General features: G+C 35.8%; 1 protein-coding gene across 6 annotated transcripts in view; it reads right to left on the bottom strand.

The window, feature by feature from the left end:
- Positions 1-18: 18 nt before the first annotated feature.
- The window catches only part of Map4k3 (mitogen-activated protein kinase kinase kinase kinase 3), a 174,017-nt gene continuing 156,324 nt past the window's right edge, over positions 19-17,711 (bottom strand). For 5 of the 6 annotated variants that reach the window (XM_003473045.5, XM_005005056.4, XM_003473046.5 and 2 more), the window contains 6 exons: positions 13,605-13,776; positions 7,904-7,972; positions 7,733-7,825; positions 3,768-3,838; positions 1,973-2,028; positions 19-1,443 (listed from right to left, as the gene is read on the bottom strand). In XM_003473045.5, coding sequence (XP_003473093.1) covers positions 1,356-1,443; positions 1,973-2,028; positions 3,768-3,838; positions 7,733-7,825; positions 7,904-7,972; positions 13,605-13,776 — 549 coding nt within the window. In that variant the 3' untranslated portion in view covers positions 19-1,355. Of the gene's footprint in view, positions 1,444-1,972; positions 2,029-3,767; positions 3,864-7,732; positions 7,826-7,903; positions 7,973-13,604; positions 13,777-17,711 lie in introns of all 6 variants that reach the window. The other variant, XR_010040553.1, reaches the window with a different exon arrangement.

The following is a 17,711-nucleotide window of genomic DNA, read 5'->3' as shown; positions in this document are numbered from 1 at the left end:
AGCTACTATACAACAGTGTATTAAAAAACATGTTTATTTTACACTATGTACAATCAGTAATATATTTAAAACCATCATCAATAAATGAAGACCATAAATCACAATTTAGTTTGTTTTTAGTGTGTATATACTCATATTAAAATATAAAGAACATATACCAAAAAGACCTAAAAGTGTGAATTTGCCCAACTTGGTTTATACATACTCCATTGGAAAAAGGAATAAAAACTGACTTTAACTAAAACTAAGTTCCTGTGATGTGTAGTAACCGTTGTATTGTTTGTATGAGGTAGTAACTAAATTATTTTGGCCATGTGTTAATACTCTAAATCAAAAGAAATATGAAAGTAATCATAAAATAAGGCCAACAAAAGTAAAAATTCCACTAGAAATTTGAACCACTTCACTCTATGGAATGTTACAGTTCCTCAATGTGATTATATGAAATGTCTAGTGTGGATTGTTTATAATGCTAATTTATTCTTTGTGCATACCGTCATTCAGACAACTGCAGTGTTACATCATGGTACCGCTATTCTGTGATTTAAACTTTTTTCAAAGACATTTTAAAGCAAAGACAAGCAATCTTACTGGATTTCTGCTTACATATAAAAAGATCAGTTACTACAACAGGTGGTTAACTGTTTTTTTTCCATATAGAAAACAACCCAAATACATTTTAAAAAGATGTTGTGGTGCCAACTGCATATTGACAATGTCACAGCTTACTTTGTGACTCAATGTATCACATATCAATACTTTGTGCAAATATAAACACCAGTGTACTTGCATTAAAATTAAAAACAAGATTATAAAATGATTGCAGCCTCCATTACAATTTTAAAAGTTACAAGATTTATATTCATATTACTAAATTACATACAATAAAAAATACAATAGTGTTAAAGTACTGCTTCATTACCAGCATCCCATTTTTTAATATAGCCACACCCATGAATATACTAAAGAATACTTAAAATATTAACCCCAATAGCATTTTCATCACCATTTACATCTGTACAGATAAGACATTTACTTGTACATCTCATAAAAGTACATACATTATCTACATAAATTCTTAGTGTATGTCTTTAACAATATGAAGTTTCACAGAAAAATACTGCCTATATGTACAAAGATTACATAATAATGAATTAAGCACTTGTGTGGTTCAATATGCTGAATATATCCATACCACTTAAAACAAAAATTTTTCCCATCTTGTTTCATGCCACAATAAATTACAAGTAACTGAAGTCAGGTTACTGCAGCTTTTGAACAGCTTCGAGCATCCATTAATGTTGCAGTGGTAATGTCTGTTTTTTCTATAGTTAACTGTCAAAGCACAATACATTTCAGTAACTGTTTTCATGACCCGCCAGGATGTATAAATTGCTGTTTGCGGTAGGGTTATCAGTTGGCCTACTTTCCAAAACCACGACCCTAAAAGTAATAAAAAAAACATATAACAAAACAAAGTTATTCTTGAAAACTAGTATTAGCAGAAAAATTTTCCATTGTTTCTATGCTACATTCCTGTATACATGCTACTCATTTGATTTATGGGCAAAAATAATTTGCTATAACAGTGATTAAACAGCCAGTTCTAGCTCTGTATTGTAATTTTTGCTACCTACTACCTCCCATCTCTAAGCTAGGATTTTTAAGAGTTTGGAAGTGAGGAGCAGAAAACTGTAAGAAGTTAGGAATAATTTGGTTGGAACTTAATTCTTCTTTTAAATTCTAAAATAATTTTCAAGAATCAGCACATGAATCAGAATAGAACTTCAAAATTTTATTTGCCACTAACATCATAAAGTTCTGTTATTATATATTTCCTCTTCCTAATGTTGCAAATCAGACATAGTTTTAAAAATACAATGTTCAACATATTACTGCACAAATTTCAATTCAGAGAAACCTGTTTCATGCTGAATTTAGAAAACACATTTAATAGAATCCATTTTCATACCTATCAGATCCGAGCAGCCTGAAAATTCTTGTGTTATCTGAAATTTCTTGTGTTACCTGTTCAATTAAAATATAAATTTATTTCCTGAAATTAAAGATACAAAATCTTATATAGACATTTCATTATAATTTTATAGAAAAGAAATGTAATCCTCACAATGGAGAACTATCCCTGTATGACTATTCACTGTATGTATTTACTGTCAGCATGCATATCAATTTGTTAATCCAGGAAAACGTGCCTAATTGGAAATCATAAAGTACAAGTGAAAAAAACTGCTTGTTAGATTACAGAATTTCAGGAAAACAATTTAAAGAACAAAAGCACTGAGCCCATTCTATCTATCTGAAATATTTCATCATCTATGTTTATGCTAAGGGCAGGGCTACTGGCAACAGCAAGCCACTTAGATCTACTTCTTTCATTTAAAAGGCTGCTGTGTGGTATAACAGGAAATACTTATTAGCAGTGACATTGGACAAGGCATGCAGTTTATTGCAAACAGTTTGCCTCCTGAAAAATGCATAAAAAAGACTGACCTTCCAGTAGTATTTTGATGTATTCATAAAAGTGTAAGAGTATATAATGCTTACCCAAAGATTTTTTGGGTACCCCCCTCAAGACACCATATCACCCATGATGTCTTTGTTTCTCTGACTAGTGCTTATTAGCTGTGAACTGTTCTTAGCAAACAGCTTTTGCGAAGTGAGCTGGCATGTTGGAATTACTGCTAGAAACATTACTAGCAGCAACTTTCTTCAGTGTCTATTATAGGTTAGGCACTGTACCAAGTGCCAAGCACTTACATGCTTCAATTCATTTCATCTTAACTCTCAACTCATAGATGAAAAATACACATGGAGAAAGAAGTTTAAGTGACATGCCACAGTCACTGACCTATTAACCAGGAGGGCTTAGACTTGAACTTATGTGCCTAATCTCCAGAATGCATGTTCACAATCACTATGCTACACTGCTTGCTTTGTTAGAAGAAATGTTATTACTTGTTAGAAGTAATGGCTAATAGAATACAGATAATTTATTGTCTTGCTTGAGGAATCTGAAATTTTCCTTTGATCAAGTAATATTGATAGGTTTGTTGGATACTAGAATTTTTAGTGATTTTAATATTCTATGGGCAAGTGCTGGGGATTTAGCTCAGCGGCATGAGCATCTGCCTTGGAAGCAGGCGGTCGTGAGTTCGATCCCCAGTACCGATAAAAATGAAAAAGACAAAAAAAAAAAAAAAAAAAAAAAGAAAGAAAAAGAAATATTCTATGGGCAAGCACTATAGTCTTATTCATGTTTATAGCCTTGACACTTTCTAGCATAAATGTTGAACTGAATTAAATATGTCACATGGCTTAAATTATTCCTGTAAGGTAGGAAGGACTCATGACATGCAGCTAAAGGCTAATAAAAAGAGGCAGAGGGTCTTAAAAACATCAAACGAATTAAACAGGAAGCAAGCTGGCTTCCAGAGAAAGGTACATGAATTCTTGGTCATTATCACTGGAAAACAAGTAGACAAGGTGTCTCAGGACACAGAGTGCCAGTACAAGCAGTGGTATTCCAGGTCATGGTGTAGGTAGGAATGCTGAAAGAAATCATAGTCGGCTCACTTTTAGCAGTATCGGGAAGCTCTTATTCTCAGTTTGGGGTCATTATCTGGAAGCACATTAAGACGCACTGGCCTCAAACCCCTGCCTTGCCCTACCAAGTAGCTGCGACTAGAGGTACATGTTACCATGTTGGACTTTTAGTTAAGGGGCAGAATTTAAAGACGATCACTTACCTCATTAGATCTAAAACTTCTACCTTGCATTCCATGTTTCCAGAAAGCTAGCACGCTGTCTTGTAGACAAACTAGCAGGCAAGAACAGCTCAATTACTGTTAATAGTACAAAAGTTCAACTGATAAGCATTTTATTCTACCTCATATAATAATATTTCAACTATTACCTGATTTCAGCTACTGTGCATTTATACGGCATCTTTATGTTTGGAATGTTATAAATATACTATATAGAGCTTATTCATCTTTTTGGTAAAAAAAACTCACTGCAAATATTTGTTACAGATATTTGTTTTGATAAAATAACAAATTAAAAAAAATACCACAAACATATAGAATACAGATAGGAGCATTAAAAACACGTGGCAATGAACTATCAAATTTTAACATTCTTCTATATTTGCTTTATGCTTTGAAGAAAGGCAAATATAGTGGTATTCCTATAGACCTGACTCCGGATCCCCCTTCCTTTCCAAGATAACCATTATTATAAATTTGGATTTATTATTCTTGTGCCTGTTTTTTTTTTTAATACTTTTTTTTCTTTTCTTTTTATCCGTACTGGGGATCGAACTCACAACCACTTGCAAGGCAGGTGCTCATGCCGCTGAGCTAAATCCCCAGCCCCTCTTGTGCCTGTTTTTAATACTAGTTCTACACTGTAAAGCTTTATTCCAAATGTCATATATGAGGTATAGTGATCTTTAGTTCTAGTTATTTTTTTATTATTATAAATATGCCTGCAATAATCATTATTGTACTTTATTTTTCCATTTTTTGTTTTTGAGACAAGGTCTTGCTATATAGTTTAGACTGCCCTGAACTCACTATGTAGCCCAGAACTCATAGCCATCCTTCTGCCTCGGTCTCTCGATGCTTGGATAACAGGTGTGCGCCACCAAACCAAGATAATTTTCTTGAAAACAAGTACAAGACTTTCTCTGAGGTAAGATACTTAGTTCTCAAAATACTGGGACACAAAATTTATGCATAAATAAGAAGTTTTAGTTTTGCTTTTTATATTTACATATTTGATACATTATTTTTGCATGTATCCTATGTGGAAGAAATCTAATTGTTTCTTGAGATGACCAACAGTACCAGCAACATTTGTTGAATAGTCCATCATTTCCCCACTGATGCATAATATCCCAAGTTTCCATTTACATGCTGGTATATTTCTGAATCTATTTTTTTCAGTCCCACTCTTCTATTTTTTAATGTCTGTCTTTATGTATTTATTTTTGCTTGTTTGTTTTTGAGACAGGGTCTTACTAGACAGTCCACGCTGGTCCTAAACTCACTACCTAGCCCAAGCTGGCCTCAAACTCACAGCAATTCTCCTGCCTCAGTCTTCTAAGTGTTGGGATTACAGGTATGTGCTACCAGGCTCAGCAATGCCCCACTCACGACCATGCGCTTGCCAGGTAGGTGTTTATACGGCTGAGCTAAATCCCTGGCCCCTATGCCTGTCTTAATAATTATGGTTTGACTGAAAGTTTCAATACTCACCAGATCAACATTTATTTTACAATTATTGGTCTTTGGCATTTGCACATGAATTTACAAAGTGGTACAAAACACTTTGTTGGAATTTTTTTTGCAAATGCACTGCATTTATGGACTAAGACCTGACAGCTTTCTCACACTGAGTCCATGGATATGATACAGTTCTTTGGTTGTTTAAATGTTCCTTTACGTCTTTATTGGAATTTCATAGAAATGACCTTACATGTTTTTGTAGCATTTGTTCCTTTTTTCCCCTTGCTATGCTGCCCAAATTCGTTTAAAACTCCTGGGGCTCAAGAAATTCTCTTGTCTCAGCCCTCTAAGTTTATTTTTATGTGTATTTCTACTGGGATTATGAAAGGTATCTTTTTTTCCTTTTAAAATGCTCAGATTGTTTAGGAAAGCTATTCATTTCTAGCAAGTATGAATCTTGTTTTAGTTCTAGCAATTTAAGAGCTTTTATATTCTATATAGATACCATACCAGGAGCAGAAAAAGGATCCTTCAAACTTTTTATTTCTAATGTTCACAATTTTCTTCCTTAACAAGACAATGTAATAATAGCAAACATTCTTGTTTTGTTCTCTGCTTCAACAGGAATTAATCTGACAATTAAACATGGCTTTGCTAGATAAGGACATTTTCCTGTATTTCTAATATGTTAAATGTTTTTCTAACTTGTGAGCATTTTTTTTTAAGACAGGGTCTTGCTGTTCAGTTCAGGTTAGCCTTGAAGCCAAAGTGATCCTCTTGCATCAGCCTGGGATTACAGGCATGCAATTTTTGTAATTTGTAAGTCATTTATCATTAATAACTTAGATTATATTGAAAGTTTTTTGTACATTTATTGGAGTCATAATTTTTCTATTTAGTTTTAAATAAATTAAAATGTGCCACATTACATAATCATATTTACTTGTTTTTTTGTATGTGTGCTTTTTTTTTTTTTTTTTCCTGAGATGGGGTATGCTGCCTAGGCTGGACTTGAAGCTGTGATCTTTCAGCCTTACCCTCTTACATAGCTGGGAACAGAGGTGAGTGCCAGTGCTCCTGACTTATATACATTATGTAGAACTATCCTTGTCTTCTAGGGTGTATTGGTAATATGTAACTATATTTGCTTCTATTTGATTTAGATCTTTACAAGCCTATTTTCAGAAATTAGATTAATTTCCCCCTTGTATCAATCTTGTTTTTTGATTTTAGTAACAATTTTAAACACTGGTTTATTGAGGATTTTTTTGTCTATCTGCAATAGTTTGAATGGGACAGTGACTCTCTTTTCCTTGAATAACCAAACCAAAACAAAACAAAACAAAAATCACCTATGGACTGCAATGCTTTTAGTTGTCTTTATCACCAGGAGCCCCTCTGCTTCATTACACCTGACGCCCAGTAGGCTGTTGACTTAGATCTGTATACTACTTTGTTTTCTGATGTTCACCTTGCTTTTGACCTTGGCTATGTCTTCTTAAGCATGTATTGCATTTTAATCCCTGACCAGATGTCTTTTGAAATATTATCAAAATATTATCATTTGTTGGGGGAGAAAAATTCAAGATGGAGAAGAGAGGAAATGAACCATGACTAAGATGTATTTGCCCCTGGTCTTATCTTAGGCCAACATATATGTGCAAATACCTTTATTTTATCTGTAAAGGAAACCAGAAAAATTCTGTAGTCATCATTCTTTTTACCAGCACCATCCTTTATATGATTATTTTCACCTTACTTTTCTTAAATTAGAATATCAATTCTGTTAGAATCCTTTTCTAGAAAAACTCTTTCCTAAGGAGAATGTGAAAATGGCAAAAAGCACATTTTATATACTTAAAATGCTCAGGCCAGCAAATAACAGTAAAAATAGCACACTGTATACTAAGATTTTAAATTACTTGAAATAATGTTTATTTCTTTGCAAAATGCCAAATCTGTAAAGAAGGTAATACTATTTATACTAAAAGTATTAAATTATTTTAGAGAATATGTAAGGTGAAGGCTGTTCTGGTTTATAGCTACACATCCTCCAAGAGCCTCATGTGCTCACAGGTGGGCTTCTGCAAGGTGACTGGATTGTGGGACTTACAGGTGACCTGCTGTTAAGAGGTGGGTCACTGGGAAAGCTGTGTCTTCAGGCTCTTCCCTTCACTCTCTCTGCTTCCTGAGTGCTGTGAGGTGGGCAGCTGTCCCCTGCCCAGTCCTTCTGCATGCTGCCAACCATGTATGTACTGAAACTTCTAAAATGTGAGCCAAAATAAACTTCTCTTGCCTTAAGGTGTGGGTGGTTGGTATTTCGTTGCAGTGAGGAGGAAACTGACTAGTCTAAGACTGATAGTGACCTCATAGTATTATATCCTGTGTTATGAAACATTCTTAATATATACTTATAATTTCAGAGAATTATCAAATTATTTTAAGTAGTTCACAATGCAAAGAAATATAAAACTTTGGCTCACCTATTGATTCAATCTGGAAATCAAAAGTGAGTTCTGATGATAATTTCCTGCTAGATTTTAGTCTTCCTTGGAGATTTACTATTTTTATACAACCTAGAGAAAAACAGAAGTTACTCAGAAATTAATATAAAATGACTCTTATTAAATTAAGATGTTCAAATAGAAACTTACAGTCCAAGCATACAAGGATGGTATCTCTCTCCAGCTGGGTCACATGAGTTACACTAGTCTGTGGGGTATCTAGGATACAAAGAAAGCTTGATAAACTTACCAACAACAGTGATATTACAGCACAGAGAATTAAAAAAAAAGAATTCTGAGAGCTACTGTATATGAAATGCATATATATCTTTTGCAGTACATGTAGAGTAGCCAGGCTACTTGGATCTTAATGCCATGGTTATCTATTTATTTATTTGTACCAAGAATCAAACTCAGGGCCTCGTGCTTGTGAGGAAGGCGCTGTGTCACTGAGTTACAGCCCCAGCGAATGCTACAGATTTTTTTTTGTCTTTTTCCTTTCTATCGGTACCGGGGATCGAACTCATGACTGCCTGCTTGCAAGGCAGGCGCTTATGCCGCTGAGCTAAATCCCCAACCCCCAAATGCTACAGATTTAACAGAACTGTACTGTAAATATTGCCTTCTTAATTCTGTTGGTGAGGATTTTTACTCAGAGTTGAAACCAATGGTCTAGTCATCTAAGTTATGATTATAAGTGGTTTCATCATGATATTAAACTCAGAAGTTCTGAACTGTGCTTTGTGCATCATTATATAGCACACACAATAAATATATACTAAATAAATGAAAATAAATGATAGAGAGCCAAATAAATTACTTTTGAGTATAAATAAGGTACTGAAAACACTTTGAGAAATATGAAATACTACCCAAATGCCAAGGAATATAGTTTCTGTTACGATTTATCAAAGTTCCTACAAACTGAAATACTTAACTGACTTGGTATTTCACAAAATGAAAACTAATATTGCTCACCCAAAAGTTTGTATAAATATCAGTACTGAACTCTTCTCCTTTATCCTCTATTCATGGGAGCACAGGTATAATGGATGTGACATTTGTTTTCTACTTCCAATTTGCAGTTAGAACACCGTAAGACATATGTAGGCTTTTTTTTTTTTTTTTTTTTTTTGGTCTTTTTCCTTTCTATCGGTACCGGGGATCGAACTCACGACTGCCTGCTTGCAAGGCAGGTGCTTATGCCGCTGAGCTAAATCCCGAGACCCCATATATAGGCTTTTATATTTTGAATCTGTTACTACTGTAACTTACCAAAGAAGAACATTGAAATGGTTCTAACTGCAAGTCAGGCCAACCATATTTCCGCAGTTCTTACCAAACTGGTAAAAATTAAGAATTTGAACATATCTATACAACCTACTTTGGTAGAAGGCAGCCAATCTATCAACACTAGTCAAAGAGCCAGGAAAATGAAGTTTTACGAATTGCTTAGAACAATTAGGTCCCAAATACTGGGATCATGTTTAAAGAACACTGATGCCTTGCTATTACCCTCAAGATATTCTGATCTGATTGGAAGTGTATGACTTGAAGTACCGGAAGTGTTAATCAGTACAGCTAGCTCATAATTTTGTCTAATCATTCCTCTATCTTTATCTCATGATCTCAAACAGAGAAATGAATTATATTTGCCATATTTAACTTTCAATAAAGGGAGTTCATCAGGGTAAGACCATGTAATCACAAGTTCTTTGGAAAGAAGATATCACAGTTGTCTAAAATTCTCCTGTTAGGAAATGAGGCCTTTATCACTCAATAACTACAAGGGAGGGATTTAAAGACAAAAAGCTTGAGAGAGTAACCAGAAATGATGGCATACACTTGTGATCCCAGCACTCTGGCAGTCTGAGGCAGGAAGACGATAGGTCAAGCTTAGGTTGGGCAAATTAACGAGACTTTGTCTCAACAACAACAACAACAAAAAACCAAAGCTACCCCCCCTCCCGCACAAACAACAAACAAACAAACAAAAAAACAACAAATGTAGTTCAGTGAAAAGGTCTCAGGTTCAATTCTCAGGAGAGCCAGGGGCAGGGACAGAGAGGAGACCAAGGAAAACTCACTGACAAAATATTTATAATGTTAACGGTCTCTTCTCATTAAAATGGCGAAGGAATGAGAGACAGGACAGCAGAAGCCCCTCAGCTGTTTGAAAGGAAAGATGGGTGAGTAAGGGAAAGGGACAAAGGAAAATTGGGAAGAAGGGGACAGAGAGCCTCAAAATGTTGCCAAGGGACAGCGATGTTTTCCTTCAGCAATAGTTGGAGGTCAAGCTCAGTGTGTTATAAAAACTCTGGCTTCAGCATCTACTGTCTCTAGGCTTTTGTGAATGTAACTGTGAATTTTTTTTGGTACAGAAAATCCTTGTTTCCTTATAACTGCCTGCCTAATCAACAATGTGGTGGACTGAAAACTGGTCAACTTAAGCATCAGCTGAACTGAATCAGCATGGCACTGAGTGCAGAAGGCCCATCTGAAGAAAGCAGCCAGTATAAAAAGGAGACCTGGAGAGGAAGATAGCACTGTGCGTTCTCCCAAGTGTTGTTGTTTGGAGCTGCTCATTCTCCTAGAGGAGCTTGTCATGTTGGCTCCCCTGATATGAACTTGGCTGTTATTGGAGAAGCTTGGGACCTTGTCACCTCAAATGGCTGTGGTCCACTTTGGGGGAGCTTTGGTCATTTGAGCATTGCTTCCTGGCTCCAGAAAGAAAGATGCGTGCAGTTCAGTCTCCAGGAGAAGCCTGTCACACTTCCTGACTCGGACTCAATTGTTCTCATCATTGGAGGAGCTAGGGACCTCATTGTCACTGAGGATGGCTGTGGTACTTTTCAGGACAGCCCTGGTCCTTATTTTGAGCATTGCTTCTTGGCTGCAGTGCAGAACACTCAACGTACTGGCACAGATCGTGCAGCCCGCCGGCACAGATACTTCTAGCACAGATACTTCCACCACTGACTTTTGGGTCTTCCCAGCACAGATCCGTGAAACAGACTAGCATGAGTCATTGTTGTGGGCTCTAGACCTCCAGCTGCACTTGTGGAGAGCATTGTCATGGGCTCTAAGTCTTCAGCTGGACTCATGCTGGAGTCCAGCAGGACTTCAGCAGGACACTGCTGTGGGATCCAGGCCCTTTGGTGGATTCTCTAGGTCTTTAGTGTGTGGATAGATTTCCTGCACTTTTTTTGTATTTAACTACTTGGGTGAGCATTATAAATATTACTATAAATTCTGTGTCTTGTGTGTGACTGTTCTCCTGCAAAACCTAACTACAACAAATACCTTGCTGACAAACTATTTCCTCAACATTTCTCTTGTTAGCCAGCTACTTTGACAAATACCCTTTGTAAGGATGTTTAAAAATTGCGTTCTAGGGGCTGGGGATTTAGCTCAGCGGCATAAGCACCTGCCTTGTAAGCAGGCGGTCGTGAGTTTGATCCCTGGTACTGATAAAAAAAATAAATAAATAAAAATTGCTTTCTAGAGTGGCCATTGTCTATTGTATAGCAAAACACTTTACATGAAAGTTTCAAACTATAATCAAATTTATGTTCATTATTTGGAGATAATGTTTGCTAAGGTAAGTAGTTATTGCAATATTTAAAATAATAAATTATATAGAAGAATTATTTTCAAATATCTTCACAAACACTTTGGAAGTAGCTGTTTACTTACAATTTGCATTTTAACTGTAAGTCCTTTAAAAATTGAAGTTACTGGGTATCACCGGTATTATGATTTGGATCCAATCAAGCTCAGAAGTAGTATGGGGGTAGAGAGAAGTGAGTGGATCAGGAGGGTGCTAACCTTAGTTTAAGGCTGAGTGAGCTGTTAGGAGGGAGGGCCTAGTCAAGGAAGTAGACCACTGAACGTGTAATGGACTGTGTCTCGTCTGCAGTCCTCCTCCCCCATTGTCTGCTTTGTGGCCAGCACGAAGTGAGCAGCTTTCCACTGCTGGCCTCTTCTGCCATGATGTATGTCTCACCTCAGGCCCAGAAATTAGGGAACCAGCCAACCATGCAAAAAAGAAACCTCTGAAGCCATGAGCTAAAACAGAACTTTCTTTAAATTATCTTGCTTAGTTATTGTATCAAAGTGATGGAAAGGCAACTAATAGGACTGATGTATCAATCAGAAGTGTACACCAGGAGCTTTTAAAACCACCTTTTCTATTAGCCTGAGATTTGTGCATACATCTAGTTTACAGTACATGGACTTGGTAGCAACATCACCATTACCACCTGGTGCCACTCAAGGCCTAAGGAATGAAGAACTCTCAGAGTGGGGCCCCACAACATGGTTTAACAAGTTTCCCTGCATTTCTAATAACAAGCTCAAGATTGAGAATCACTGGTATATGTCAAATACTCCATCACCACTTTTATCTATACTCTTATTAAGGGGTAGAATGTGGTTCAAAAGGTAAAACTACCTGAGGGTTTTGGGGATGCAGGGTAAACACAGGTATGGAATATAACATTTCTAAGCATATGACATTTAAAATTAAATACAGTGCTATCTTGGTTCATGAACTTTAACTTGTTCCATGATTCTGGGGAATACGGCCATGTTTATGTTTGTGCAAAAGAGATGGCTGTGGTTGTGCTCATCACCCAATGCAGAGTTCGCAATCAAAAAACTTTGCCAAACATTTCTGTTTGTGAATCAACCTTTACAGACAAAAGCGTGTATGCCCCGAAGTACAACACTTGAAAATTCTGAAGGTCATGAATTTTTTAAGTGTTTAAGGTTTGCTTTAAGTCTACTATTAATGTGTGTTAATATATATTTCATAGATTTTCATATTAATCAGCATCGAACAATTGAATGCATATAAAATTCTCTAAAAACAAACATGAAACATGAAAATATAAAGCATTATCAAAATATTAAAAAATTTGAGCATCTATAAACCATTCTTTCTCTTTTTTGAGAAAAATACTGTGGTTAGTATTCAATTGGTAATATTAATATACTTATTTCTAAGTAAAATTAATACAAGTGGGTTTTTTTGTTTGGTTTTGTTTTATGGGGTTTTTTTGGTCTTTTTGAGACAGGGTCTCACTATGCAGTTCATGCTGGACTTGAGCTCTCTTTGTAGCCCAGGCTTTCTGCCTCCACCTCCCGAGTGCTGGGATTATAGGCATGCATGCTTTTTTTTTTTAAGCGCTGGGGATTGAACCCAGATACATGATAATATGAACTCTATCACTGAGTTCCACCCCTAGGCTAAACATGTGACTTTAGTGGTTACCTATATATACCGTCTTGTGAGATAAATTGCTATTTAAAATATTCTATTTTATCTCACATGTGTCTCAAAAAATTACAAAATGACCCAGTATATACCTCATTTTATAGTAATTCCTGCAAGTTCATTTATTATTATATACCAAGTATGGGCTCTTGAGGATCAGATCCTTATCATATTCATTTCCAAGCTAAAAAAGTGAGTTGTGGTGACGCACACCTATAATCCTAGCACTCTGAGGCGCCGAGGTTGGAGAATCACAAATTTGAGCCCAGCTTGGGCAAAATAAGCAAGACTCTGTACAAAACAAAACAAGCCTGGGAATGTAGTTCAGTACAAAGGCCTTGGGTTCAATTCCCAGTACCACACAAAGAAAAAAGAAACCCAAACAAACAAACAAACAAATATATGTCCTCATATACATGCTTTGTTTTGCAAATCATACTGTTTTAATTGTGTCAAAGGAATTAGCTATTTTAAAGCAAGTCAGTCCCTCCAGTTTACTAGTAAGTTATGACTTTTAATGCAGTTTTCACTTGGTGAGAAATACAGTAAATGTATGATCTAAACACTACAAACCTGATTCTGTAAACCATGAAGAGGTAGAATTTGGATTGACAGTTTCAAAACGAACCACCTGGTTGAAGTCTCGCCCTCTGCTGACACCGACACAGACTAACGGGTACTCCTGCTCAGGGACAACCAGCATCTCAAACACCCTGAGTGGACATGGGATGGGGAAATCTATGTGCTAGGAGAAAGAAACAAAAGCATGGTGAACAAAGGTAAACACAAGTCAAATAATTTTGTGAGACGAGTATTAAGAGTTTTCACTTTTATAAAGTATTAAAAATCGCTTTCCACTATCAAGATTGCTTATTGTCATAGCAGCTTAGGATATACAGAAAAATCTATATTATGAAGTATATTTCTAAGAACTTCAGATTTACTGTTGAGAAAAATTTAAGTAATATTTTGGAACTTATTATCACCTGTCTGTCTCTCTTTTCAGAAATGGAAAAAGCACATGAACTGAGTGACTGGCCCAGGGGCTACTGGGACAGTGGCAGTCTCCTGCCTCCTATTTCAGTTATATTCCTCTGTTTTCCTCAGCAACTGAGCACACAGGGAAGAGAGACACGAGATGGTAATTAAAACAGGACATACCTCTGATACGTGTGGAGAGAAAAAGCCCAAATAAGAAAAATTTAGTCTTATATTTCAAATGACTTTATTCAATAAATTAACTTATAACAACCAAGTTTAATTTTATATGATTTAAAAATAATTTTTTACTGCTATAAAAAATAAATTCACATTTTGTAGGTTTACAAAAACAGAAAACACTAACTTTACTAGTAATCAAGGAATAAACCACCATGACACATACCACCAGAATACCAGTAGGTAAGATTAAGAAGAATGATAAAAACTAACATCAGACAGGAATAAATGAATGGTCATGCACTGATGATGGATATATAAATTGGTATAGTCATGCTGGTTACGTGTGTTATCTTTTAATGCTGAGATGTGCACTCCTTGTAACCTGACAGTAATACTCCTAGGCATACATTCTAATGACGTAGGGAGACACCGAAATTTTCATTGCAGCACTGTTCAGAATAATAAAAACTGAAATAAACCAAATGCTTAGTAATAGAATGGATACAAATTATGGCTTAATGCCATATATAGAAGAAAACTACATATAATACTACTATGGAAATTGTAGAGCAATGAATGTGAACAAATGCTGTATCCAACAATTACATAAACAAAATGTGACATGAATGAACATATCCTTTTGGTTCTACTTTCAGAAGAAAACTAACAGACAGGAATAAATGAATGGTCATGCACTGATTGAAAATCAGGTGTTTACAGATACATGCACAAACAGGAAGGGGAAAAAAGCAAGGATTTTCTGCCTCAGGGGACGTGCCACAGGGAATTAAAGGAGGTTCTTCACAGCAAAGGAAGTTTTAAAAAAATGATTTCTTTTGTACAATTTATTCCATGATTATATCTAAATTGTATAAATAAACTTTTGGGATGTAGCTCAACACTACAGCACTTTGCCTAGCACACAGAAGACCCTGGGTTCAAGCCTTGGTATCGCAAAAAATAAAGTAACAAGAAACATATTAGAATGAACTTAATGAAGCATATACCAGGTATAAGACATTTGCTTTTTGGGGGGAGTGGTACTAGGAATTGAATCCAGGGCCTTCATGGTGAGCTTCAACTCCAGCCCTTTCAATTTTGAGAAAAGCCCTCACTAAGTTGCACAGGCTGGCTTCAAATGTGTGATCCTCCAGAGCCTGGGTTTAATTTTTTATTCTTTGTTGCTCTTACAAATGAGTTTTAATTTCACTATTTTTCAAATGATTACTGCTAGTACTTAATATAGCTACTGAAACATGACTTATTTTTTATTTGGCAGCTCCCAAATCTTAAGAAAACAGAAACTCTGTAAAGTGCTGGAAGATACAACATGGTCCTTGTGGCTGGGACCCAAAGCTCTATGTGCATCTGCTGCTCCTGCAGTTCCTCCTTCTCCCAGGCTGCCAGAGCACCTCTACCTCGGGCACAGACACCTCACAACGCTTTCCAAACCACCTCTCTAGGAGCTCTGCCATTACCTTGGCACTTGCTTTGGACACAATCTGTCACATTCTAGTAAGGTAAAACAATTCTTTTTGAAATGTGATAAATGAGAAACCCAATAATGCTTTTGTCTCTTTACTTTTTTCCCCTCAGCATATAAAAAGCCAACACATTTTGATAGTTGGAGTACTATTTAGTATTTAGTTTCCAATAATAACTATGCAGTATATAATTCATTAACAAAAGGAGACTTCTGTCTCATGATTTTAACCTAGGTGTTCTTGGTGATTGAGAGCAGTTCCTATATCTTAACTCATTTTTCTCTAGTAAATAGCACTGTGCTTAGCTTGTATGAAGAACATCATGTGTGCTGGGAAGACCTTAATTTTTAAACTTTTATTTAAGATAAAAATGTACCCTAATTAAACAAAAACTGCCAGAAATGTCACCAAGAGGAACAAAGAATATGGAAAGCATAAGAATGTTTTTGAATACATCGAAGGGTCATAGTATAAACATCATAAATACTAACTGAATAATGCAGATACAGAAACAAAGTATGCTCATAGAAGCATATGAAACAGGCACAGCAATGAAACAGACACAGAAAGGCAAGCTAAGACTACGGGGGTTTCAGGCAAGGGGAAAAGTGGGAAAGCCTTGTGGGAGATCTGAAGGTGGCATGGTATGGTAAGCCCACTAGCTCAGAATGCCAGCAGAAGGCCTCACTAGCAAAGCCAGACCAAGCTCCCTGGTACTAGCCAGCTGAAAAGAGAGGCCATGGCTAGGTCATTTTAAAGCTTTTTATGTTTTCAAAACACATGCTCTTGATACCTAAAATTCCTCAAAGACCTTTTGTTATATATGAGGATGAACAGTTTAAAGTATGAGATAGTAAATAAAATTTATGCTAGGGTTTAATTAGTCCATCACAGTATATATGAGTATTTATACAATGAAACTGTTTCTCATTTCAATAAAGTTAGAAGTGAAAGGAACAGGAAGGACATCTAAAATAGACTGAGAAAGAAAGGGGAAAAACCAGATAGGACAGGACAGGACTGCAGAAAAAGATCGCACACTCCATCTAGGATACAGCTTTCTTTTGTCAAAAACCAAGAACGACAAGGAACTAAGAACAACAAACTCTGATACAAATGAGCTGTATTCAGTAGTTCTATGTAGAAAATTTATGAGACTCGTTTTCCTCAGCTTTTGATTTAAAGAATTTCTTCAGTCAATATTTTATTTTATATTTTATTTGTGGTACCTGGGATCGAATTCATGACTTCACGCTTGCCAGGCAGGCACTTACGCCGCTGAGCTAAATCCCCGGCCTGCAGTGAATTTATTTGTGAAATAATACTTCAATATGTTTTAAATTCTTGAAATTACTTTTTCATCTCTTTAGCTCCAGTTAAGTTTGAGATTAATATTGATGTGAAAAAAAATAGATTTTTTTAGTCATGTATAAGATTTTAAATTATAGGAAGTCAAACATCCTAGTTCAATATAGTATTTAGAAATAATCCCATTCCAGTTATATTCTGATTCTAATTTTTATTGAGGGAAAAATGCTTATGAAATAAGATTACTTAATCCATATATAATAGCAAAGAAAACAACTTTAGAAATTCATTTCATATTTACTTGGTGTAAATGAGCCTGTACTGTATACATTTTAAATCAGTTTTTCATCAAAATACAGGGCATAGGAGAGTAATATTACACATTTTAAAGACTATTCATTAATCAAAGATTTTAGAAAAACTTAAATACCCTAAATCTCAAAAAAATATTCAAGGGAGGACCTTCACAGGCCTATGTATAGGTGGGTACTGTAGCCAAAATAAGTAACTTCTTTCTCATCGTGGTTATCCCTTATCCACCCAGGGCAGACATTAACCTGTGGGTTAGTTTTCTGCTGTGATGGACTGGGCCAAATCACAGACTATGTTCAAAACAGTGTTTCACTCTTCTGTTAACACCCGATTTTTGACAACAGGCTACGTACGTGTGACATTTACTTTTCAGCTCCCCACTGCCTTACCCTTAAGTTATATAGTCTCTTTCAAG

This window comes from Cavia porcellus, unplaced genomic scaffold, assembly GCF_034190915.1.
Source record: "Cavia porcellus strain 051 isolate PalLab524CR breed Dunkin Hartley unplaced genomic scaffold, mCavPor4.1 scaffold_1, whole genome shotgun sequence".
NCBI lineage: Eukaryota > Metazoa > Chordata > Mammalia > Rodentia > Caviidae > Cavia > Cavia porcellus.
The sequence above is the reverse complement of the archived record's forward strand: the minus strand, read 5'-3'. Positions and strand labels throughout refer to the sequence as shown.